Source organism: Leptidea sinapis, chromosome 1 (genome assembly GCF_905404315.1).
Source record: "Leptidea sinapis chromosome 1, ilLepSina1.1, whole genome shotgun sequence".
Taxonomy (NCBI): Eukaryota; Metazoa; Arthropoda; class Insecta; order Lepidoptera; family Pieridae; genus Leptidea; species Leptidea sinapis.
In genome coordinates this window covers 31820848-31847026 of record NC_066265.1, presented here as the reverse complement: position 1 = coordinate 31847026, position 26179 = coordinate 31820848, and the positions used below count along the sequence as shown (strand labels likewise).

The 26179-nt window shown below is 37.8% G+C and overlaps 3 protein-coding genes across 3 annotated transcripts in view; 2 read left to right on the top strand and 1 right to left on the bottom strand.

Annotated features, from left to right (window-relative positions):
• Positions 1 to 3: 3 nt before the first annotated feature.
• Positions 4 to 5504, bottom strand: LOC126966124 (ADP-ribosylation factor-related protein 1). Its single transcript, XM_050810072.1, has 5 exons — positions 5318 to 5504; positions 5076 to 5246; positions 4805 to 4886; positions 4311 to 4482; positions 4 to 246 (listed from the first exon to the last, which is right to left on the bottom strand). The coding sequence occupies exons 1-5, from the start codon at positions 5408 to 5410 to the stop codon at positions 153 to 155; spliced, it is 612 nt and encodes a 203-aa protein (XP_050666029.1). The 5' UTR covers positions 5411 to 5504; the 3' UTR covers positions 4 to 152.
• Positions 5505 to 8746: 3242 nt separating this feature from the next.
• LOC126965080 (uncharacterized) lies at positions 8747 to 11574 on the top strand. Its single transcript, XM_050808535.1, has one exon. The coding sequence runs from the start codon at positions 8747 to 8749 to the stop codon at positions 11504 to 11506; it is 2760 nt and encodes a 919-aa protein (XP_050664492.1). The 3' UTR covers positions 11507 to 11574.
• Positions 11575 to 13606: 2032 nt separating this feature from the next.
• Positions 13607 to 26179, top strand: part of LOC126965385 (23 kDa integral membrane protein-like) — a 34415-nt gene continuing 21842 nt past the window's right edge. The window contains exons 1-4 of the mRNA XM_050809003.1: positions 13607 to 13997; positions 14388 to 14576; positions 15248 to 15427; positions 17404 to 17625. Coding sequence (XP_050664960.1) covers positions 13938 to 13997; positions 14388 to 14576; positions 15248 to 15427; positions 17404 to 17625 — 651 coding nt within the window. The 5' untranslated portion in view covers positions 13607 to 13937. The remainder of the gene's footprint in view (positions 13998 to 14387; positions 14577 to 15247; positions 15428 to 17403; positions 17626 to 26179) is intronic.

Here is a 26179-nt window from a genome sequence, read left to right as displayed (position 1 = left end):
ACATATTGTATATTGTTTTATTTTTAAATATCAATACTGTATGTACAAAACAATGGAGCCAAACATAATATTTTATAAGGAAACCTAATTATTATTCATCTTAAGCGCGAACGAATATTAAAATTTACTGTCGCAACTTCGCAAGTGATTCACTACAGGCTGTCTTCGTGATTTCGCGGCGCTCGTTCGACACTGTTCCTTTTTATACAGTCAACAAGCCACCGAATGCCTTCATCCACACCATCACTAGAAGAAAAAAAACAAAATAAATTTAACCAATCAGTCAGTGCTCCAAATTATTACGTAGAACAAGTGAACGTCTTATTTGGTGTTACTAATTATGTTTAGGTGCACTTAGATAGCAATATATAATGTAAAGACGTAATTATGTACCTAATGAACGTTGAAGCCTTCATGCAAATTATTGCCAAGGTTAAGTACACCTATAAAATTCAGATAGTGCCAATATTGTAAAAACTAACAACTAATTATCCATAGAAATACTTAGAAGAAACAACTTAGCACAAATTTAAAAAACGAGATAAAAATGAAATTACCGGGTATTTTGTTCCTTGTATGGTATTAGCATATCATTTTTATTTTTCTAATAACATAATACAAAGGTATAACTTTTTTTATGGAAAAGGAGGACAAACGAGCGTATGGGTCACCTGGTGTTCAGTGATCACCGCCGCCCAAATTCTCATGCAACACCAGAGGAATCACAGGAGCGTTGTCAGCCTTTAAGGAAGGTTTACGCGCTTTTTTGAAGGTACCATGTTGTATTATCCTAGAACAAGGAAGCTCATTCCACAGCTTTGTAGTACGTGGAAGAAAGATCCTCCGCACTGTGCAGAACCGCCGCACATCCAGATGACTGCTATTAGAAAAAAAAAGTGCATTTTGGGCGATGCGTTAAGGTAGCGGTCGAGCTGGCGGGTATTGCGTAGCCGGTTGGCACCACAACATCAGTTATAATAGCCCTATCTATTCCCATCGTAGACCAAAAACAAAAAAAAAATACAATTGAAAAAAATACCATCCATAGGTATGTATGGGTAAATTTTCCCGTCCAAAGTTAAACATTATTCTCATTTGATTTTATTTAAAGTAGATTAAGAGAAAAAATAATTAATTAATTTAAAATATATTTTTTAATGACAGATCAGTACCTGCTAAAGGTTTTAAACTGAGATTTTATCACTTTCCAGAGAGAATTTACGATAATACAGACGAATTAATAATTCACATAATTATTGCTGCAGAGAGTTATTAGAAGTACCTACCTACCTAGTTATTGAACATAAATTACTTATTCGCCATTATTTAGATATAAACTTCATTTCTACTCTACATTAAGTATACTGAGCATTATTATATGGATTGAGGTTGAATTAACATGACGATAATTTACGATTAGGATTAAATGAAATTGTATCTACTAGATAATTAAGTTGGATATAGTTTTATAACCCTGTGGTGGATATGTTTGTTAATCTGCAATAGCTCTATCTCATAGAAGTGTTGGTTTTAGATAATTTTTCTCCACGAAAAATACTTTATAACTAGGATTTCATTACATTTGACTCTAACAAAGAGTCCGGTAACCGCCAACCGGTTAGTATGTAATAATAATAATAGGTTGGAGAAAAAACGCGACAAGTAGTTTTGGTAGTCCTCTCGTAATGTTAACATAACACTGCTTATTATCAATTCTGAAGGAATCGAAACAGATCAGAGGAAATCTGAAGGTGCAAGGTCAGGGCTTTATGGCGGATGGCATTAACAACTCCTATCCAAACACCAGTGGGAGGCTCCTTTGCACAGGATGCCGGGTACATTATGGCTACCACAACGGCGCCTATTTCTGCCGTGATGTAGTAATGTGTGAACATTACTGTGTTTCGGTTTGAAGGGCGCCGTAGCTAGTGAATTTACTGGGCAAATGAGACTTAACATCTTATGTATCAAGGTGACGAGCGCAATTATAGTGCCGCTCAGAATTTTGGGTTATTCAAGAATCCTGATCAGCACTGCGCAGAGCGTATCAGTTACAGTCAGCTGAACGTCTCGTCCGTTATTTTCTTTAAAAAAAAAAGAATTGTATTTTTGCTGAGTGGCTAATAGGCTGTGTGCTAAAAGTGGCTTTTAGCGTTAGCGTGATGAAAGGGAGTGTCCTTTCTATAAGTTGTTGATAATAGAGATCCAAATCAATAGGTCTTCCCGGAGGTAAAAACTCATAAGTGAACTTTGACATGACTTTGACGTTACACACAGCATCACGTTATTGCGAGTTAACCCAGATTCACCGTATTCTGCGAAACCTGACCGACATTGACCACGACCCTTTTGCGGACGTTCTTATCGTATGTGATCCACTTCTCATTACCACATAAAATATCTTCACAAATGGTTTGGTTTAATAACGTTTCAATAAGGAATCGCAAATGAGTACACGATTCAGAGTGCTCGTGTGGCATCTAAACATCGAAGTTGTTTGAAAATTAAAAAAAATATATATTTCAGTAATAAAAAGGGTACAAACATAATAGTGGATGTGACCTTCTATTAAGTGAGGGACACTACTAACGTTTTTGAAATTGGCAACACTGTTTTGAGGTCATTATTCAGTTCTCACCTATGTACTAGCTATTGATGTACCGACCGTTCTCCACTTTTTAATAATAACGTCTATTTTATCCGCAACAGGGCGACCAGATTTGACATTAAAATTTCCGGATTGAAAACACTTAAACCAACACTGTGTTATTCGTACTGACACTGCGGAATTTCTCAATTTGTCGTAATATCCGGTGGTGGGATTCGGCTGCTGGTACCAACCTGAACAACTTCTCTAAGAACAAGATGCAGAGAGAACCAGCTCATCTCTATGCAATGCCAAAGAATCCGGATGGCTTATTTTTAAACTAGAGAGGACAAACGAGCGTACAGGTTACCTGATGTGATCACCGAGGAATCATTGGAGTCTTACCAGTGGGAGGCTCGCATGCAAAGGAAGCCAGCTAGACTATGGGTACCACAACGGCGCCTATTTCTGCCGTGAAGCAGTAATGTGTAAACAGTATTGTGTTTCGGTCTGTAGGGCATCTGACGTCTCAAGGCGACGAGCGCAATTGTAGTGCCGATTTTTTGGGTTTTTCAAGCACCCTGAGTGGCACTGCATTGTAATGGGCAGGTCGTATGAATTACAATCACCTGAACATCCTACACGTTTCGTTCCTTATTTGCATTAAAAAAAAATTTAGCTTTGCCGGCTCTTTAAAAAGTACGTGCTTTTTTTAAATATACACATATGCACAAAGAACTTGATCATCAATGATTCAAGCTACTTGCAAGTTGTATGCAGTCAAATGAAAGAAGGTGAGAACAGTACGCAATGTGAAGCCGAAATTGCGCCTTATATAGTTGCCAGTGGTGGCCTTCAAGTGAAGTACTGTCTCACCCTACTGAGTACAACAAGTCTGATACAATTTACTACTAAAAACTACTTCTGCTACTTGTTACTTGCAGGGCTCCGCATATGGCAAGATCACTTGGAGTTACATAGAGATGTCACGAAATTGTGGGTTTTACCAAATTTAAGCCTGGGAGTATTCCATATAGCTGCTTGAACTGATTCTTGTCACTGAATTCCACCTTTGCTTGACACACCATAAACTTGGATAATATCAATAAACTTGTATAATATCAATTAACTTGTATAATATCAATAAACTTGTATAATATCAATAAACTTGTATAATATCAAAAAACTTGTATAATATCAATAAACTTGTATAATATCATGCGAACATCTGAATGTGTGTTGTACCTCTATAGTGTAGTTACAAGGAACTTCTTTCATATACAACCAAACTGTGGAATGAGCTTTCTTGAGCAGTGTATCCAGGACTATTTGACATGGGCACAGTAAAAAGAGAATGTACACCTTCCTAAAAGGCTAGCAATGCACCTATGGTGTAGCCGGTAAAGTAAGAGAAGAAGGAGACAGTTGCGACAATGATCAGTTAACATCATGTGACACATATTCACGTTGACGCACATTGACGCGCTTGTACTCTGCAGTATGAAGGTGCTGTATTATTATATGAGACATTCTGTCAAGACCTTGTTACAGGTTCAATTCTGTTTTTCATATAGTAAAAGGCAAAGCAAGTGTTCAGATTACCTGATGTTTAGTGTCACAGTAAACAGTGATAAACTGTATAATGTAAATCTCTGTGCATATCGGATGTGGTGTGTATATTCCTGAAGGTCACAGGGTCTTCATAAAATAATATAAAAATTACCCAGTAAGTGCCGATGTTGCCATTAACATAATATCTCTGGCTCCAATTAAGTGGGCATTTTGATTAAATATTGGTTTTACAGTGTGCACACCCATGCAATCTGGAATGTCTTGTTTGTTTGCTAGCACCAGTAGTGGGACTCCAGTTAAGTGCTCGGAAGCAATCATTCTGTCTAAAATAAAGTTATGATTAGAATTTGATCTGAATATAAAGGTAAATTATATCAGGAGAATTAGGGTGAAGTCTCTTCTTCTATTTGAGCTTGCATCAGAATAGTAAGACATTCTAAAGTTGGGCTAAGACATAATAGCAATCTCTGCTTGACTATTTAAGTTACCAATTAATAAATGTTTACAATAAGAAATATTGTTGTAATTTTTCATAGAGAACTAGTGACCATCCATTACACATCTCTTCAACTTAATGTAAGCTGGCCCTATGTCCTTCGAGATATTATAATATTGTTAGATATAATATTGAAAATTTAAACTCACCAAAAGTCTCTTTAGACTCCGAAACCCTTTCTCTGTCTGATGAATCAACTATATATATAACTGCATGACATTCAGCATAATACTAAAAAAAATAAAAAATTTACATCATGACACAAAGAAACCATATTTTACTTATAAGAAAATCTCTAGAAACTAAAAGTTAACTAATTTCGATTGGCAGGACCCCACTTCAATTTTGATATTATCAGATTTGAATAACTACGAAATTGATTTTAAATTAAATACCTCCCAAATAACATCATAAACTTACTTTATCCCAAAGAGATTGTAATTCTTGTTGTCCACCCAGGTCCCAAAAATTAAGTCTTACTCCATCAACATCAATCTTCCCAATATTAAGACCTACAGTAGTAGTTATTCTACTAGGATTCATTGCTGTATACTTTTTATTATATTTTGTTTTGGTAGCCTCCAAATATGTCTGTAAAATAATAATTGATTAGGTAAAAATAGCATTAACTATACAATGATGTTATTTATTATCTTCTGTACCGTTTTTCCTGCATTGTCTAATCCCAATATTAATACACAATATTCATCCTTTTGAATAACGTATTTATAAAAACCATGCAATAAAGAGTACATTTTGACTCATTTTTCATAACGTTTTCAAATAAAATCATAACAAAAACACAAGAATGGCTAAAATAAAGAAAAAATTGAAATGCTTAAAACATTCAAGTCTCAACGTCATCATGAGACTTGCCTTTTATGTCAATGTCAAGTAGTCAAAGAATTAGGAGTTTCGTAGTGGTTTTTCTACCGGGCCTCTACACTGCTAGGGAAGTGGACCGAAGTTGAGAAAAGTCAGATTCAAATATTTTTATTCAAATAAGGCAATGACGTTCTATACATATGGACATATCATTCGCAGTCTAAGTACAGAACGGCAAAAGTGTGCTTAAAGACAATCTAAGCACACTTTTCTCCTTAGTCGTGTGTCAATCAACAAGCCTAAGTGTGCTATAAAAAGTGCTTAGCCTTCCCCCATCGGCGCTCTCCGCCTCAAAATGTTCGCCTAAGTTCTGCATGCGTTCCGCGCTCGCGCAGTGTTCTCCCCGTGCGTATTATTTTACGTGTAGTAATAAAATGCTTATAACTAGGGTGATTTGAGATGGTTGGTGACTGTCACTGAAAGCTATTGAAACAAGCTATAAGACCATGTATAAATTATTCATATTATGTTTTTATTTTATTTCACACAGACTTTTCATTCGACAATAAGTGTAAAAATATGTATATTTAGAATAAATAATGATTTTCAATGATAATTACTTATTTTATTTACCAACTTTTATGTTTTTGTAATAAGCATTATATGTTCTTTATAAAATAAAACCAAAATATACATGCCTTCATAGTAATATTTTGATATATTCATGCAGAAACATATCCACGAAAATGATAATCAACAGAAGTTGCTCGCGTTAGGAGCCGTTCTTCCATAACGATTTTATGAACAGATATTTAGCTTCTAGGCTTTTATTTATATACCATTCGGTAAGAAATTTAATATAGATTTATTTTAATAATAGTAGATCAGATTATTTATAAAATCCTATACTATTTGAAGCAAAAAGTAGACTGGGGTAGAAAATTCATTATAAAATCCAAAGATTTTTATCCTGTACATTTTGTCATGATAATCTATGTTTTCTGTTCATACACTATATCTATCAAAATAGCAATGAAATGACCTTTTTAGCAATATATAAAACATGTACACCTTAAAACAAAAACTATTGAAAAAAGTTAACTATCTCGAGAATTTGAGATGGCAAGATTAGCCTACCATGCAAAATAGGCGAACAGTTTTATTAACAAATTATCTATCTGCAAAGCTTGTGGGTACTGTGGTGACTACCTTAGAAATGAGGTCAATTAACTTAATAGGTATTGAACGTGTCTGTGATTTACGTTAAGTGTTGACCGATCTTCTCACGAGGTTTTGTTATGTTGAAAAGAGACGAGACGAGGAAGATGTTCACATGATGCAGCTCAGGATTCTTGATTCAACGAAATATTTTTAGCAGCATCGCAATTGAACGCCTTAACTTCAAGACATAAGATGTTGAGTCTCACTAGCCCAGTCATTTTTTATTGATTGATTTATTTATTTATTTACATTAAAGTTTACAAAAGAAAATACTTAAAGCTAAGCTCAGAAAACCACGTGGGTTTGTAATATATGCTATCAAAGAGTTAAATCTAGGTACATTAACTACAGAACATTAGTGCCAGTTAGATAAATTGTGTAAAAATATATTTTATTTTAAGTGACTTAAAAAGTATGATTCCAGTTTTTTCTTAATATTACGAGGATTTATACAATTCCGTACATCAGTGGGTAATTAATTAATTCAGTAGGTATGGTACCCTACAAACTGAAATTTAAGAATACTTGCACATTACTGCTTCACGGCAGAAAAAGGTTGCAAGAGTATTGTTGTATTGTGTCTGAGATCAACATCAATAATTAATACTGTGTTGAATTGACATTGCAGTGTCGAGGGCAGTTGATATTAAAAATCAATAAAATTCTAGCTATCTCACGTTCAACATGAGAACATACCTACTAGAGAAGCTGTTTTCCATGTCCATTTTTGTAAGAATAAGAATTAGTGTGCTGCAGAGTTAAACACATTATACTTACATCAAGCTCAAAAGCACTTATGTATTTTCTCTTGACCAAAACGTAGTAAGCACTATGAAATTTCTGGCGCTTACGTGCATTTAGTTACTACTTACTTCACACTTCAGAAAAGGTTGAAATTTAATTAGAAGATGTGGCAAGAAACTCATAACCACTCTTTTAAAACAACTTTTAAAGTATTATCGTTTTACAAAATTATTGTAATTAAAATATATATAAAATGACGCAACAAAAATATTCAAACTCAATGCCTAGCTAAATCCACACACACAAATAAATAAAAGTATCATGCGAGAAATTAAAGTAATTTAAAATCGTTAACGAAAAATTAAAATTTTTAAATTACTTCAATTTTATAAACATGAAGTAGAGTTTCTGATAACAGGGTCATCCACCACAAGAATCGACCAGCCATATGTAACATATCATGTAGGTACCTATTTTGACACATCTTCAACAAAACCGAGCACTCGAATAAGCTGTATTGTTACAAACGCTTAGGAAATTAACAATTTATTTATTCGTGACGTACTCTTAAAATTGTCAAAGACTAACGGCCAACAAGTTGAAGTGACAACAGGGTCAAGCCTCGTATTACAAGCTTTTAGGTTTTGGTTTCGAGGTTTTAGTACGTAGCACTAGGCCAATCAGATTGTTTTTTTATGTATGAAGCCCTGGCTAATTGTAATTATTTATAAAAAACCATCCTTCGAATTACAAGTATCCCTTTATATTTTTGAGAGCTAAATTGAATTATCGGATATTATTGAAAAATCGATCTGCTTCGGGAACATTTTCATGATGAGACATACAACAACAAAGCCTACAATCAATCTTTTCTACAATCATAATAAACAGGAAGATCGAAATACACTTGAACATACATTTCCTAAGTAACTGTTATCATTTTATTAATATAAAATATAAACTTTTTCTATGCTAAGATTAATCAAATATATTTTGTTAATCTCAGTTTTTATGATTTAAAAAGAATCAGATCATAAGAAATTATCAGCAAAGTGGGTCATGAATCAATTTTGTCGATGGTACATGTGTTTCATGTATGTTTCACGGCCGTATGAAAGCTTCATGCCGATATTTTTATATTTATTTGTACTTGATTTAATATACTCTATGGTGCTGTCATGCCAAATAATGGTTTGTCAAGGATTTGAATTACCCAGGAATTTCCCTGTTCATTTTTGGGTTATATATATGGGATTAAACATTGATATTTCAATTCAAAACAATAATATATAGACTTAAAAATGCCGGCAAAAAAAGGACCGAAATCTATAAATACTAAATCCAGTTTTGCTGGTGAATTCGGTGAAGAGGTAGTATCACCCAGAGTAATAACCTTTTCAATAGAACTCATTGGCGAACCTCCTGGACCTGGCGATTGGTGGTTAATAGTCATTTTTCATGAGCAAATTGTATTGGACACAAAATGGTCAGACAAGAAATTCTTACACGTGGATTATTTACAAATAGATTTAAAAGATTTGTTTGACCAAAATATTTTGACTGATCACCCTGTTACTTTCGTAATGCGCCTAGCTGGAGGTAAAGTATCAAAGGATCACGATCCATTACTGCATAGTGATAATCGGGCTGGTGGAAACGTTGATCTACTTCCACTCATTTTGGGTGAAGAAAAAGTAGCGGTAAAAGTTCCTTTAGTTTTTATTGCAAATGGTGAACCAACCAACTGCTTTGTAATTGTACATGCTCGATCTAACGGAATTATTGAAAATGCACGAAGTCCTTTAATTATGACTATGATATCAGCACATTGTCTACCTATAGCCAAAGAAGGGACAGTTTATATCAGTGCAATAGGCTTAAATGACATTCATATGCCTAAACCAATAAATTTTGGAATGTCCCTAAGTTCTTCTTCTGCTAGTAAAGTTGTGTGGGCGTCTATTAGTAATGCTGGTAACGCTGCTAGAACCACAGTCAGTATTCCTGATGAAGATAAATATATACCCTATGATTTCGAACCCAAAAATTATAGTTCTTGCAATTCTGTCTATTGGAATGCAATGAAAAGAGTACTTGTTGATTTACCTTTACTTAAGGATTGTTTTCGAAAACCACTTATGGTTGAAGTTGCCGGCGTACCAAGAACTGGCAAAATTGATGTAAGAGGACGTTATATGGCGTTTGTTGATGCTGGTGTAATGTTAGAGCCTGGTCAATTAAGCATTACTACCACTGCAAAATTATTTTTCTACAGTGAAGGTGATTTACCGGAACACATGAGTCCTTTATTGGACCTACCACCTATGAGTGCAAAGTTGAGCGCTAGAGAGACAGATTTAGTTCAAGATGAGAACGGTCATAATGCCTACATTGTAATTAGATTTGATTTATTTGAACCTTTAGTACCACAAGTGAAAATTGCTCAACTTTATGATACAATTGGGTTTTCGACGCCTGATGGTCCTTCATGTCCTATTGACGACTTGCGCGTTGATCCTCCTCCTGAGGACTCTACAATAGATGTTAGGAAAATAAGAAAAGAAGGAGGAGCACTTGCAGTACATAAAGAATTAAGTGGTCTATCTTGTAAAGGAACACTTCAAATGAACCAAAGCATAAAGCGTACAGCTGCCAATCGTTTACTATATCGTGTTCGATCAATGCTAAAGCAATTTCCACCTCAAAATTGTTCCGAATTAACTTGGCAAGATATAGTAACATCTCAACACTTGGCTTGTAGGCGAGCAGTAACCGCATCGTTCGCTCCGCATCCACCAACACCTAGACCCACATCACGAGTGGCAGCTGCCCGATGTAGAGGTGCAGGCGACAAGGAAGTGGCCAATGAACACATAAAGAAAAATCTAATAGCCTTGAAAAGACATCCACGACCGTTACTATCCAAAGCGTTACGCGATCTAGAGGAAAATAATGAAATAGAAGCTTGTAATCATTTACTTGAAGCCTTAAGTTATCAAAGACGGAATAGATATTTGCTTTGGACACTCGGTGGTCTTCTATTTGACAAGGATACAAAAAATACACAAAAGGCAGCTGCGGCATTTCGAGTAGCAGTGAAAGGAGATATAACTGATGGTTTAACGAATGCGATTGGATGGGCAGCGTTACACGCTTTTCATCATCATAATAAAAACTTTTACGCAGCATTTGTTTCTAGCAAAAAAATGAGAGAGGCATACGAATTACCCCTAGATTGGAAGAAACTTATTGAAAGATGGGTTGAAACTAGCGGTGAAGAAGAAACATATTGGATACCCAGTGTTATAAATATAAGTAACCCGTTTATTGTAGCTTCAGCTTTTTTTCTTTGTTTGCGTTGTTTTAGCTTTGTCAAAAGACTTTTGAAATGCGCCGAGGGGGGCTGCGCTATTCGAGGATCACGTTTACCCTTGAAACATAAAAATCTAGTAGATATTATGTATATAAAAGCTGCGTCATTTCTATTAACACGAGAAATTGATGAAGCTCTAGAAATTACTAAAGTAGGCATAAAAACGTTTGGTCCATCGGCAATTATGTCTGAAATGAAAGCAACGTGCTTAACTGTTGCTCGTGGATGGGATGGTGAATGTGAAGAGAGCCTATTGGAAGCTGATCGTGCTGGTTCTGAAATTCCAGCAGCTCTCTTACTGAGGGCAGCCTTAGGAGGAATTAAGACAAATCCAGAGGGATCTTTGCAGCGTGCAGCACGAGCTCACAAACTAGCTCCATCCGCATATTCTGCTTTAATTATTGGCCGTGTGTATTTAAAGTTAGAAGAACTGAGACAGGCTGAGCGTTGGGTGTCAGTTGCTGTTAAAACTGAACCACTTTTAGCTGATGGTTGGGCGGTGTTGGCTCTGATCGCAATGAGGGAAAGAAACTCAGACAAGGCTCGTACGATGATGCGGACTGCTAGGCAAGTTGGCTTAATCAGTTCGGACATTAAAGAAGACCTAAAAAAAGCTATGAAAGTTCAACATTTGGAAGGGTTACCTGAACTTCTTGTTAAAGATTTGTGTCTATGCAAGTACTATTAATATAAAGGTTCCTCTAAATATGATTAAGCCGTTATTTTTAGGCAGCTCTGTTTCAATATTTTTTTATTAATGGCTTGAAATTATATTATATTTATAAGACAGTTGATTCTTCTTATTTTTATTATTTTAAGTATAAGGGATTCTAAACACAAATTGGTCTAACTATGTATCAGTATTATTATCATGTGATTATTGAGCACAAGACAAAAAATGTCGCAGATTCCATTTTATCAATAAATAATATTATGATCATTTCGTAATTTTTATTAAAGAATAGGGAGAGGAAGGAGGAGTCGGCCTAGGACACCTGACCTTAGAAAGCGAGAAACACAACAACAACCGAGCCGAATAACAAGAGCTGTGGTTTTCAGTCGCCTTTTAAAATTTACATTATTATAAAAGTCATTCGGAAGAGAAATGCCTCTTATTATCACTATCTACGGCGCCCTTCAGACCGAAACAATTATGCTTACACATTACTGCTTCACGACTACTTTGCAAAGGAGCCTGCCACTGGTAGATCTGTATACTGTTTTACGGTACCTAGGTTTTATTAGTTGGACCTTTTTTATAAATAGATCTTATTAATGGTGAGTTATATTACAAACAAGAACATTTTTTGAATAATAATAAGAAAATATAAACACTTTTAATTAAATTCTTGTCATAAATATAATATCATTGTGTGATTAATTTCATCGCTCTTTGCCCCAGCATTGATTGGGACAAACTTTTTAATTCATGCAAGATTCAGCTCCTGTTAAATAGCAAATTGAGGTTTAATTCTAACTCCTACGCATATACCTGTACGATGATATACACCGTAATTTAAAAATAACAGTAATTATCATTAAACTACTGAACCACGAAGCTGTGGAATGAGCTTCCTTGTGCGGTGTTTCCGGGACGATACGACATGGGTACCTTCAAGAAAAGCGCGTACACCTTCCTTAAAGGCCGGCAACGCTCTTGTGATTCCTCTGGTGTTGCAGGAGAGTGTGGGCGGCGGTGATCACTTAACACCAGGTGACCCGTACGCTCGTTTGTCCTCCTATTCCATAAAAAAAAAAAAAAAAACTACTGAACACATTTTTGAACAAAAAGCAATTAAAAAAAAATTGATCCACGAAAATAGCATTAGAGGTAGGAAGTATATATTTAAATAAGAGACAGGTTTCAATGACTTTTATTGTGTCATTTTTCACAATAATATTTATAAATCGCACACACACTTTTTTTATCAATACCAACGTTGTAGTTGCAACAGTAGGGATTCCTGTGGACGTAGGCCGTAGGGGTACTTACAAAGCTGATATACATAGAACAATAGTAATATATCGAATATCCGTTCGAAACTATCGGCGTGCAACGTAATGCTGCTGGAATTATAGTAGATATTGCCAGGATCAATTATTGTGTGAGAGGCTGAAAGGCTTGATCACTTGGCGTTGCGTAAAGACGTCGGTTGGACGTATGGCTTCTACCATATTTATCACGTCAAGTATATTTCGAAAAGCTGATTAACCTGATTCTTGCCGCCAAATTCCACCTTCACGATCAAGGGTATCATTCTCACAATCTGGACGTGTGACATTCCTCTAACTTCAAAAGAAGCGTGTTAACCCTTAATAATGTCCAGCAATACTCCTGTACTTCCTCTGGTAATCATTGCGAGGGAGTATTGGCGGCAGTAATCACTTAAAACCAGACCTCCTCTTCCATTATATTACATATTCTATAACATGGGTAAGATATAATACCTACTGCACAAATGCAAAAGTAACAAAATATTGTTTGATACCTTTACAAAAACATCAAGTTACGAATGCACATTACTGACCGGGCCTAAATGATTTAATAACAGAAAATAGTGCTGGTCTTCTAACTATCAATTACATCAATATTCATGCAAGGATATAATTATAATTTATAATCATTTTATAATCACGTTCACCGAGAGCCCTTTCGGAATATCAAATCGGCTTCCATTCAGCTAATTCGCTTTGTTGCAATTATAACAAAACCGTGTGAGTAAAAATAGAAAGTGTCTCTCGCTATTAATACTTCAACTAGCGAACTCAAGATGAAAACTAAATCGTAAGCAGTCATTCCAAAACTAGGTTAGATTACGAAAGGTACAGTTTTACGAACTGTTTATCAAAGCGATAAGCTGATAACAATAGAGCAACAAAACGTATTAAGTACTAAACGAACATTTTTAATGCAAATAATATTGATTTTAACTGATAAATAATACGGGAATGCACGAATGTAGTTAATTTTGTGCGCTCAGTTTGGTTGCAGCGTCAGTAACTCAGTTGCGCTTGAGAGTTGAGTTGCCTGACACAAACAATCCCTGAGGTGGAACGAGCGTGCTTTTGTTCACGAGATATAAACAAGTCACATATCTCTACTATGTGAATAGGAAACAATGGCTCTATCATCGAATTGTTGGAAATATCTTGTGCTCACATTCAATGTTTTATTTGCGGTAAGTTATATTATTTTTTACGGCGGCACATTTGTTTTCCCGTTACGCTGAATCAGCGTTGTTCTGTTGTCATAACAACATGTACCGTAATCCAAGAGTTTATAACAAACAACATTATTATTTAAATATGTATATTTTAATACATAAATTTATACTTTCATGGCTATGTTTCAAGCTTACTTTTTTCTTAACTACTTCTGATAAACGAAGAAAAACTTTTTGTTTATGTAATCCGACTGAATTGAGGTGGACAGTTTTTCACAGATTTTCCTGTCAAGTGGCGCTAGTTGCAGTATAAAGCATTGAGTTTATTTTGTCACTTTTATATAAATGCAACATCATTTTAATTTATACGCGTTATTGTTCATTAGTTTGTCTCTTCATCCACAGGTGTCAGCAGTTGTCCTATTTGGTGCCAGTGGGTTTCTTTTATATCGTTTGTTTATCTATCGCCACTTTATTGGAATAAATGTAGAATATCCAGCTATTCTGCTTCTCATGATGGCAATTATATCATGCTCAATTGCTTGGATTGGATGGCGGACGACGAAGTCCATGCATCAGATTCATATAATTATGGTATGTTATTATTTATTTCATGACAACTATATTTTAATCTATTTATATTTTTTGTGCTTAACCATCATCAGTTAAAGCGTTTCTACGTACCTAAATACTCTTTAGGTTTGGTCTAATAAACTTTGATGTATTTTTATAAAGCGCCATCTAGTGTTATTTTTCATAACGCTACTGCATAACACTACTGTATAGGATGTTAATATGAAAATATATATAGAGCAATCAATCGGTTAAAAATAACTTTGACCGTAAATATGACTGAATTTTAATACATGCCGTTATATATTATATAGTTTTTAATGAAAATAAGTAATGAGACGAGCAGGACGTTCATTACAATGCAGTGCCGCTCAAGATTATTGAAAAACCCCAAAAATTCTGAGCGGCACTACAATTGCGTTCGTTCGTCACCTTGAGACATGATGTCAAGTCTCATTTGCCCAGTAATTTCACTAGCTACGGCGCCCTTCAGACCAAAACAGAGTAATGCTACACATTGCTGCTTCACGGCAGAAATAGGCGCCGTTGCGGTACCCATAATCTAGCCGGCATCCTGTGCAAAGGAGCCTCCAACTGGTAAAAACTCAATCAATTTATGAGATGAATAGGGGTACCCGCCTACTCAGTACAAATAAATAAATATCGTAATCAATAACAATGTTAAATTTCAGGCGGGAGTTTTAATAGTGCTAGTTGTTGTGATCGAGTTTGCGTGCTTTGTATGGGCAATGGTAGTGTGGGACAACATTGAGATTGACATCAAGACCGCTATGACCTCCTATTTTGTGGAGACTAATTATAATAAGGAAACCAACTCAGACACAATACGATGGGACAGACTTCATGTCAAGGTACGTTGGATTTAATTTTGGTTCATAATAATCTGTACATTGGGTGTTCCATGAAAACTAAAAATGCTTATGTTGCCGGTAACTTTTATTAAATCGTATTTTATTTTTCAATATAGTTGCCTTTTAGTATACCTAATATACTTGAAATATCTTTAATTAAAAAAGTCTTCATCCTGCACACCTAAATTCGTATACTGCAGCGACAACGGCTTCAGCTTATAATCTCTGTCCCTTCAAATAATCTCTCAACATTGGAAATATAAGAACTCACTGGTGGCTAGTTCGACTGAATGTGAAAGATGCCCAAGTACTCTTATCCCGGATCTCAAATTGCAGCCTAGCAACAGCGAACCTGCGAGCCGGAGCATTTTCTTGATGGTTCAAAATAATTTTTGCTCGTATGTCTCGCCGTTACCTACAAATTTGATACTGCACATTTTCTTCATATTAAGAGCCGGTAATAGAATCTCCCCCAGAAAATGATCCCCCTTTTACTACACAAGAAAAGAAAGCCCATCTTGAGATCTAGATCTTTCAAGTTGAACCACTCGCCTTAAATTTCTTTGGGGTTGGTGGTGATGGTCTCTTCCAGGTCATTTGTTTCTGGACATAATCGTGAAGCCACTCCGTTATTCCAGGGTAATAAATCGACCTAGAAATGTTCAGGTTCTTGTCCTAACAGTTGCAAAGTGATACTCCCGAAATCTTCAGTCTGACTTGTTTTTGAGCATCGGTAAACATTCTGAGAACCAAGCGCGCCACCAAGGTTACCTCTTTCATCCATTCGTTTAACATACACAGTTCTAGTCAAAATCTTTGTTTCTTCGGCTATAAAATTTTCGGTTGTATTGTGACACGACGATCTGCTACACATTTTCAACGTTTTAACCATTTGTCCGGTCCTTATCATTGTTGATGACCCAATCCAGTCATCTTTGATTATTTGGTGGATGATCTTTCTCGTTTGAATTCGAGGGACCAACGTGCAACTGCAAAATGAAATATATATATAATGTAAATGAAAATCTTGATTAACTTGTTCCGTACTGAATTTTTTCAAGCACACAATACACTTAATAACATTTAGTAGAAAATCACGCGCCGCATAGTTTTTATTAATACTTTTTTTATTTTTTAATAATTTTTGTTATCTTATTATTTTTAGTATTTTAAAATAATAATTAAAATTCTAAATAGAAGGTGTTATGGGTTTTTCTTTGCTTATAAAGAGTTTTCTATCCTTTTCTAATAACCGCACGCAATTCAGTTTCGTCAATTTTCGTCAATTTTGGACAAATTGAACACAATAGACTTCTATTTATGAAAAAGAAAAGATATTCTTTTATTTTTTATCTCATGAATATTTCAACTTTACCAATCAGTACTGTTTTTGTTTCCGAAGAGCATGCATCTTATTCTGTATTTATTGAACGCCCGTCGTATACATATAACATAACAACATGTAATTTCTAATCATTGTCCTGACTGACTGCTCGTCAACGAGGATCTTATAACTGGGGCCAAAAACTTGAAATTTATACAAAGGTTCCATATATGACTTTAGTAAGCATTACGAAGCGATATTTTAAGGGGATAAAACAAGTTCCAACATCTGGGTAGAACTTTATATAGGCGGATATCGACGTTTGTAATAAATCAATTTTTAAGAGGTGAATAAGTGGGTGAAACTTTAAATGGGCAGTTTGTTTTGAAGATGCTCATATGATTTTCAGGAAATACCGTTCGAACTTCTAAGGATTAGCTTTTGGTCATTCTGCTAAATAAGACATATGTATCTCTTGTATTAATCATTCTGTCAAAGAAGTCCGGGTGGTAATCACTTGGTGGTAATACACACTTACGATAAAGTACGTGGATAATGGATATTGCCAGGTGTTTTATTGTGTTTTATGTGGTTTATCAAGTAAGCCCCACGTTCGTGCATTGATGTATGACCCAAAAATATAACCTTCCAGTTTCAATGCTGTGGTGTAAGCGGTCCTACAGACTACAGCTCGACAGGACACCTGCCGTATTCATGCTGTGGTCAGGGTCCCCTCGACTCCATACAGCAACAGCCATACACCTCGGACTGCAGTGCCTTCTACAAGCGGGGCTGCGGAAACCAGATCCACGAGTACGCTAAGCAGCAACTGCTGTTTGTTGCTATGACGGCTCTGGTAGCGTCTGTGCTGCAGGTTAGTACGGACATCTTCCGCAATGCATGGAGCTTATTTTCAGAAACATCTTATAATTTGAGTCAGTTATTAGATTAACCCCATAACTTAATATTGATTTTTTTTATAAAAATAAGGGACGAGACGAGCAGGATGATCAGCTCATGGTATTTGATACGCCCCGCCCATTAAAATGCAGTGTCGCTCAGGATTCTTGAAGAACCCAAAAATTCTGAGCGGCACTACAATTGCGCTCGTCACCTTGAGACATAAGATGTTAAGTCTGATTTGCCCAGTAATTTCACTAGCTACGGCGCCCTTCAGACCGAAGGAGTAATGCTTACACATTTCTCCTTCACGGCAGAAATAGGCGCCGTTGTGGTACCCATAATCAAGCCGGCTTCCTGTGCAAAGGAGCCTCCCACTGATAAATCGATAATGATATCGAATGACAGTAAATGTATCAACAAAGCAGATGTATCAATCTGAAGTTAAGGGACTATCTTTAATAACCTGTTGATTGAGCTCGTAACAATAAGACATAATTAGGTTATTAGGTCGCACTAGCTCAGTAATGTCACTAGCAACGGCGCCCTGAAAACAAATTGGTAGTGATTGATTGATTGTGCACTACTGCTTGACAAAAAAGTCGCCCGTAAATTCACTATAATATTTAAAATGAATAATGATAAGAAAGAATGCTGAATGTTAAAGCAGAAGCCCGGTTTATATTAATGTACCTAATCCATTGTTAAAACATCAAGCAACCTTTACGCGACGTTTTCACCATTTTACTGATAAGCAACACTATATAATATTATGAAGTTTAAATATATTGAAAAGGCATACCTACATACCTACGTGTTATGTAAGGCACAACACGTTTGTAGTTATGGCGGTAGGTGGCCCAAGAAAAGGACCCCAGAGTTCTTTTCTCGTACTTTTGGCAGACTTGTACCTACTTTATACTTTAGTATCTATCCCTACTCTCATGTTCGTATATTACTAAATATTTTCATTTTATTGTTATAACTAGCTGCTGCCCGCGACGTCTTCCGTGTGGACGATAGCAAATACTATGCCTCCATCTAACTATTTGTCTACCTGTGTCCCGATCTCTTGTCGTCTCCGATTCATGCATAATTTAATCTTTAACGCACATTTTGTGTTTTCATAACAGGCAAAAATTATATAGAGTACCTCCTTTTTTGGAATCCATATTATTTGTAGTATGCACAGCAAGTATTATTTTAGAAAGATACTAAAGGCAAAGCTTTTATTTGTTGCAATTTTTATTATATTATGTAAAGATAGTAGATACCTAGGTATTAACTAAATTGTAGAGAAAGGAATTGGGCGTAAACAGAATAGGGGAGTCCCAGGCCCAAGGTTGTCGTAAGAGGCGACTAAAGACTTCTTAAAAGTGTTAAAGTCACCATAAGGTCTTATGACGTCAGCATGGACATCCGCAACAACAGGTGTGTCAAGAAATGCGTTGCCTGCCTTTAAGGTGGGAGTATGCTTTTTTCTTGAAGGTCCCTAAGTCGTGTCTGTTCGGGAAGACCGCCGCCGGTAGTTGATTCCACAAAATGGCTGTGCGAGGCAAGAAATTTCGATCAAAACGCGCGGTTGTGGAATGCCAGACGTCTACGTGATACGGATGGTACTTTGCACGTAATGTCCGGTGGTGGAATTCGGCCGCTGGAATCAACCCGAACAGCTCCTCTGACCACTCCCTGTGATAAATGCGGTAGAAGATGCAGAGAGCACCCACATCTCTACGCAATGCTAAAGAATTAAGCCGATCGGAGATGAATTGACCGTCGATGATTCGAGCCGCTCTTCGTTGTATGCGGTCAAATGGAAGAAGCTGGTACTGGGGAGCTCCCGCCCGAATTGAGAACAGTACTCCATGTGAGGTCGAATTTAAGCCTTATAAAGTTGCAGGCGGTGGCTTTTAGTGAAGCACTGTCTCGCCTTACTGAGTACACCAAGCTTTTTAGAGGCCAGTTTGGCCTTCTCTTCCAAGTGCCCACGGAACTGAATGTCGCTGGATATATCGACGCCAAGTATACCAATACAGGCTGTGGCAGTTAGAGGAGTGATCTCTAATCGAAGGGATACGACAAAGAGAGACTTTTTAGTGGTTGACGCTCAAACTTGTGTCTTCTTGCGGTTGAATTGAACTAAATTTTATCGGCCCCATTCCGAGATTTTGCAAAGCATAGTCTCGATTTCAGACACTAGTTTGTTCCGGTTCTCGTCGACGGTATCCCGAGAAATGTTGGCACGGCCGCTGAAGGAAGCATACCCTGTGCTGCCGTCTACATAGCTTCACTTTCGCGTCATGGGCCAGCGAGTCATCATCCCTGTGCAATGGTGGAATGGCTGGCTGGCAGAAAGTACCTTGGACAGCCTTGACGAGCGACCAGAACGCACGAGTTCCCGAAGGAAGGCGTGCAAGTCTCTCGCCGATTCTGTCAATGTGCTTCGACTTCGCGTCAGCAATAACTCTTTTGAAGGACCTGGAGGCATGATTGAAGTGTTTTTAAGTTCGCTGAAATTCACATCCTTAGATACCACCGCATTGATACCACCTGATAGCACTCCTGCTTTCGGCGAGAGGCCATTTTGTAGGAGCGGTCAAACCATGGTTGGGACCTGCCACCGATAGGCACAGAGGAGGATGGAATAAAGAGTTCAATACCTTGCAGTACCACATCAGCAACAGCGTCAGCAGCGGCATCTGGATCACCCAGCGAAAAACCGATCTGCCACCATTGGGTAGGATGCAAAAAAATACCGCATCTCGTCCCGCTCTGCTGACCTATAGTGCCACTCGCGGCGACAGCCTAAGAAGCGGGGCCGTGTTAGGCGCGTGATCGGTACGGTGGTCCGGTTCAGGAAGTGGTCCGACGATCCCAGAGGAGGGTCAACAGAAACTAGGTAGCCGTCCAGATGTGAGGTCAACAGAAGGTCCAACAGTGAAGGTGTATGATCTTCCACATCTGGGATTCGCGTTGACGCAATAACCAGTTGCGTCAGACCATATGCTAAGACGAAGTCGTGAACAGATCTCCCTGCATGATTCGTGAGCCTAGCCATTCGGCGTGGTGGGCGTTAAAATCGCCAAGAAACACGATCTCTGCAGTGGGGATCTGCTCCAACACGGAATCTGTAGCCATTTGGATGTATTCGAGGAGCCGGTCAGTCTCTGCGTTACCCTACCGGGACCTATACAGGCATGCGTAGATTCGCGGATGGTCATCGCAGTCTACACGCAGCCAGATGATGGATAGGTCCTGTCCTTCAAGAAAACTCAGGCGTCGAGAACAGACATCCTCCCTGACGTAAACGCACACGCCAGCCCGTGGTATAAAGGGAGTGTTCCAAATTATACCCCGGGTATGAAAGGTAAGATGAATCAGCCACGGAGGATATCAGTCTGTGTCTCGGTTAAAAAGAGCAGGGCCGGCTTCACCATCTCCAGGTGAAAGTGGACGGCATTTAAATTTGAGTGAAGCCCCTTGATGTTGCAAAAGTCCACAGCTCGTGTTGAGGAGGGTGGTTTGAGCCTCCTGCTCTGTTTGCCCCGAGTCAGCGCAGATTTGCCCCCTCCAGAATACGCGGGGCAGCCTGGACAACCATTTTTAGGTACAGGCCCTAATTGTGGACACCCGGGGACAGATTCTCCAGGACTGCATAGCCTGGTACCGTCCTGGAGTAGTCTATTTTTTAGCGTTTATAGAGCAGCCATTTATATTTGGAAGGGGGGGTATAGGCCTCCGGATACCCCACCCACCGGACGAAACATAGCGGCATAGCCGCTATTTCACGCCGGTTTCGAGTGGGGGAGTGGTATTTCTCCGGGCGTGCCGGCCCAATTCGGTTGTGTCCGTGAGGACCCAGCATCGCACTACCACTCCTAAAAGTATGAAATAGCGGTTATGTTAGTATCGAGGACCGGAGCCCCCCACCCCCACTCCCCAAAATATGACAGCGGTCCTTACAGAGATTTTACCCCAGGAGGTTACCGGCTCTACCAGAGTCGGAGAATCCTACTCTGAGCATTCTCGCTCGGGCTCCTCGTTATATTCTGGGGAGGGCACAGTACCGCGCATGTCCGAGGACAAACGAGGCAGTAACACCACGGCTACCCGATCTACGCTTAATGTGGGCATTTGCAACATTAGGGGAATCCACTGCAATTTAAACACCATCCACCACCACCTTGAAACGGCGCAGCCGGCCTGTTTCTTTACGGAGACGCAGAAATCTCGACCTAGCGATACATAATAATTAACCTACCCCGGGTACAAAATTGAGCATAATTTTTTGCCTCATGCCAGGGTATGTGTGTACGTTAGAGGGGATATCTGCTGTCGCTCGGCAATTTTAAGGAACCTGTCTACTCTCTGGCTCCGTGTAGATTTTGAGGACCGCGTCCGCATTTATGTGTGTCTGCAGGTCTACAGGTCCCATAGTGGTAACGCACAAATGGATCATCTCATGGGCTGAGTTCAAACGGCAATTGATGACGTGATTCTTCGACGATCTTCGCTTCTTCTCTCTCAGAGCGACATTTGTTTCCGAAGCGGTAGTAGTATCTAGTATATTAGAAATTACCTCAAAAAGTATTCTAAAGGAATCAATTTTGAGCAAATAAATGCCTTTTATGCCTTTTTGATTCCACAGATCCCCTCCGCTGAAATCGTAGTCTTGGGTGATTCAACGCTTGGGTCGCGCATCATAGACTACGCAGGGCGATCTGTGCATAATTTTGCATTGGCGTGTGGTCCGTCTCAATTTGTTGAGTCGCCAACGCGACTTCCGGATGTGGATAGCCATAGCCACATGCCATCCTTACTAGATCTTCTGCTGACTACACATCCCTATAATTACCAGGACTCTATTGACGCCCATCTAGGAACGTCTGACCGTTGCCTGGTCAGGAGTGTAGTGCCTATCCGACGCTTACGTTACAACGAACACAAGCGACCCGCCATGTTTGGCACTGCAAGTCAGAGGGCTCTTGGTATACCAAGAGGGTCACCAGTTAATCAACGACCGACAATACTTCAATACGGCACACATTGTAGCGCTCTACAAAGCGCAGGTTCGGCCACATATGGAGTTTTGGATGTCATCTCTGGTCTGGCGCACCCCAGTATCAGCTCGATCCACGTGACCGCATTCAACGCAGAAAAGCTCGAATTGTCGGCGACCCAGTATTCTGTGACGGGTGGATCACTTGGCGTTGCGTAGAGTCGCTTACATTATCTAATATCTGGGATCATGTAAAAGCATATACATCGCCCAATAAAAGACATACTAACTCGACAATTTTTTTATGAGAATAAAGGACAAGATGAGTAGAACGTTCAGTTGATGGTAATTGATACGCCCTGCCCATAAAAATTCAGTGCCGCTAAGGATTCTTGAAATACCCAAACTACAATAATTGCGCTTAGACATAAGATGTTAAGTCTAATTGGCCCAGTAATTTCACTAGCAACGGAGCCTTTTAGATCGAAACAGAATAATGCTTACACATTACTGCTTCACGGCAGAAAAAGCCGGCATCCTGTGGAAAAGAGCCTCCCACTAGATTTAACCGAGTAGTAGGCATAAGAAGTTTATATTTGTTCCTTGTGCTAAAATTATAATTGCGCAGTTTCTAGCAAATTCGTCAATGTGCTTTTGAACATAAAGAACACTATCAAGAATATATTGAGAAGCAACAGTCAAAATCTTTATTTCTTGAAAAATTTCTCTTCATGACTCTCTGGGACCTAGGTCATAAACAGCGCGAAAAGACCTCTTCTGCAGTAAAAAAATGGTATACATTGCCCGATAACAATATAGCAAAGGACATAATAGCTGTGAAAAAACTAAAGTCGCTCTGTATCTAAGTCGATTAATTATCTCATATTTTTAACCGCGTGTGAAACAGAAATAAGTCTATTCGCCAATCCTTCAATATGGGGCTCATTGCAATTCAGAATCCTGAGTTATGCTAAGATATATAGCAGATTCCACCAGTTTTATCAAATCTCTGTTTTACAAAACGATCAAAGCCTAAGTCAGAGTTCTTTATTTGCCAGAAACATTCACAAGTAAAATTGTTACAAATTTAAGAGTAGGTATATGTTTTGTCTTGACAGACATGCAAATATTTCAATGGTTTCGATTTATAATATTATAACCTAACATAAATCCATTCCTGACAGATCCCACAATTCGCACCTATATTGACATTTCGCGAAGTAAATTTGATTTAGGGTTTGTACACAAAACTGCGATGCGACGCGATGCGAATTCGCAACGCAGAAAATTACGACACGAATTGCTGCGATGCGATTTCGTGCGGCAAGGCTTCTCCCAGGGTGACCATTCCTTGGACGACCGTTAACCGTACTAAACGTATTGTGAATTGAAAACTAGGTCGTGACATGGATCGTAAAAAGAAGTGTGCACTTTTATTATTGCTTAGGAGATACAGGAAAAAGAAACAAAGAAGATTTTAGGTTCATCCATTTATTACTATTATGAATCCCGATGGAAACTATTTTCTTCAAAAATATAAAGCTTTGAAAACCGACGAAAAAAAATTTTTCGAAAAAATGGAAAATGGCGTCAACTAGTGTGACGCAACATCGCAAAAATACGCGATGCGAATCAATTCGCAAGTTCTTGCGATGCGTAGCTCGCAGATTTTTGCGACGTCGCATCGCAGTTTTTTGTACAAGCCCATATTTAGTTTTATGACTAATTAACGATAGGTTATTGGTGCTGAACCAGTACACGAAGTCAGATAAGGCATTTTATATTGTTGGATTCCTAATGACCGCGACTTAGCGCGGAAGAGTTCTGATTTAATGAATGATGAATGAATATTTGAACACTAAATGACCCAGCTATCGTTGTTTTGCCAGATAAAGTATTTCTAGTGTTCGAGCCTTGTTTATACGACTTTGCAAAGCAATTTTCAGGTTAACACATCGTCTATGAATCTCACAAATAAAGAAGGGTTGATTTAGAAGAATTAAAATCGTTTTTAGGATTCCGTAACCAAATGGTAACGAATACCCTGCTGTTCATCCTTCTGCCTGTTAGAGGTCTGTATCTCATAATCTGCAAAGTTATATGTTATTATATCTGATTTTTTTTAGAATAACTATATAATTAGCATGGCCACTTTTAAAATAAAAAACCACGGTGTCTTAAATTTGCCGGTCAAGAGACCGACCTTCAAGTTGGGAGTATGCTTGAAGGTATAGATATATTTTATACATTATATATTTTATAAACCTTGTAGAAAAATATTGTAGAGCGCTGGAATGTGGGTCGGCTTGAAATATTGCCGTGCTCTATTTATGATGCCCAGTCCTATCGACTCGGCTAGTATTCCGATACTAGCCGAGTCGATAGGAAGGTAAAGTTTTTTTGGGGTATGTACCCACCTAAAATGCTAATATCTTTATGAGAATCGCTGACCATGAAATAACAATGCCTGTTCACATTCCTCTTATGCCACATAAGGATGGAGGGTTTATCAGCACCATCGCATGACTAATGGTTATAATTACACCGTCATTGATTGAGGGATAATTGTTTATGGAATATCAAATGGTTTCTACGTTCCCCTTGCATGGTCAGTCAAGGCCAGCTTGAGGGATTTTTCCATTTCCAATTACCTTTGTTTGTTATTCATTACATTAATTGTTATTTCATATATAGGCTTGCTAGATTATGTAATGCATTAAGAACGCTCTCTCGGTATGCAGAATGTATAAATTATATTATATTTGGTCTGGTTGTTAAATGATAATATTTATTTATTTATTTGCTTTTTTAAGCGAAACAAACAGGACAATAAATAATTACATTATAAAACCAAACCAATATTAAATAGCTTACCCCGACAATATGATAATTTCTAGATTTTATAAAACAAAGTCCAACGCCGCGTCTGCCTTTCTGTCTGTTCGCGATAAACTCAATAACTATTGCATCGACTATCATGCTGTTTTCACGAGTAGTCGAATAGTATGGTATTCGGGAAAGGTTTTATATATAATTTGTTAAGTTTTTGTATCTATTAACGATATTTGTTGGAGGTGCGGCAATATTTGGCGTCTAGCAGCATTCAACAAAAACGGTGTCTAAACCCTTAGAGATATAACAGAATAATGTACGGTGGAATTGTGTATCTTATATTAGATAGGTCTACAGAAAAGTCCGCGATAGCATATGTCTATCTTTTAAGGAGAACATACTATATACATTTTAATACTTAAAAAAATTGGCAATTATGAAGCGGTAATGTAAAAGCTGTTTATACAAATATGATATTAACCCTTATCTATATATATAAAAATGAATTGCTGTTCGTTAGTCTCGCTAAAACTCGAAAACGGCTGGACCGATTTGGCTAATTTTGGTATTGAATGATTTGTGGAAGTCCAGAGAAGGTTCAAAAGGTGAATAAATATGAAAATGCTGGGAATTAAATAAAAACAACGATTTTGATTTTCCCTTGATGTGCTCCCGTCGTTCAGAAATCAAATTGAAA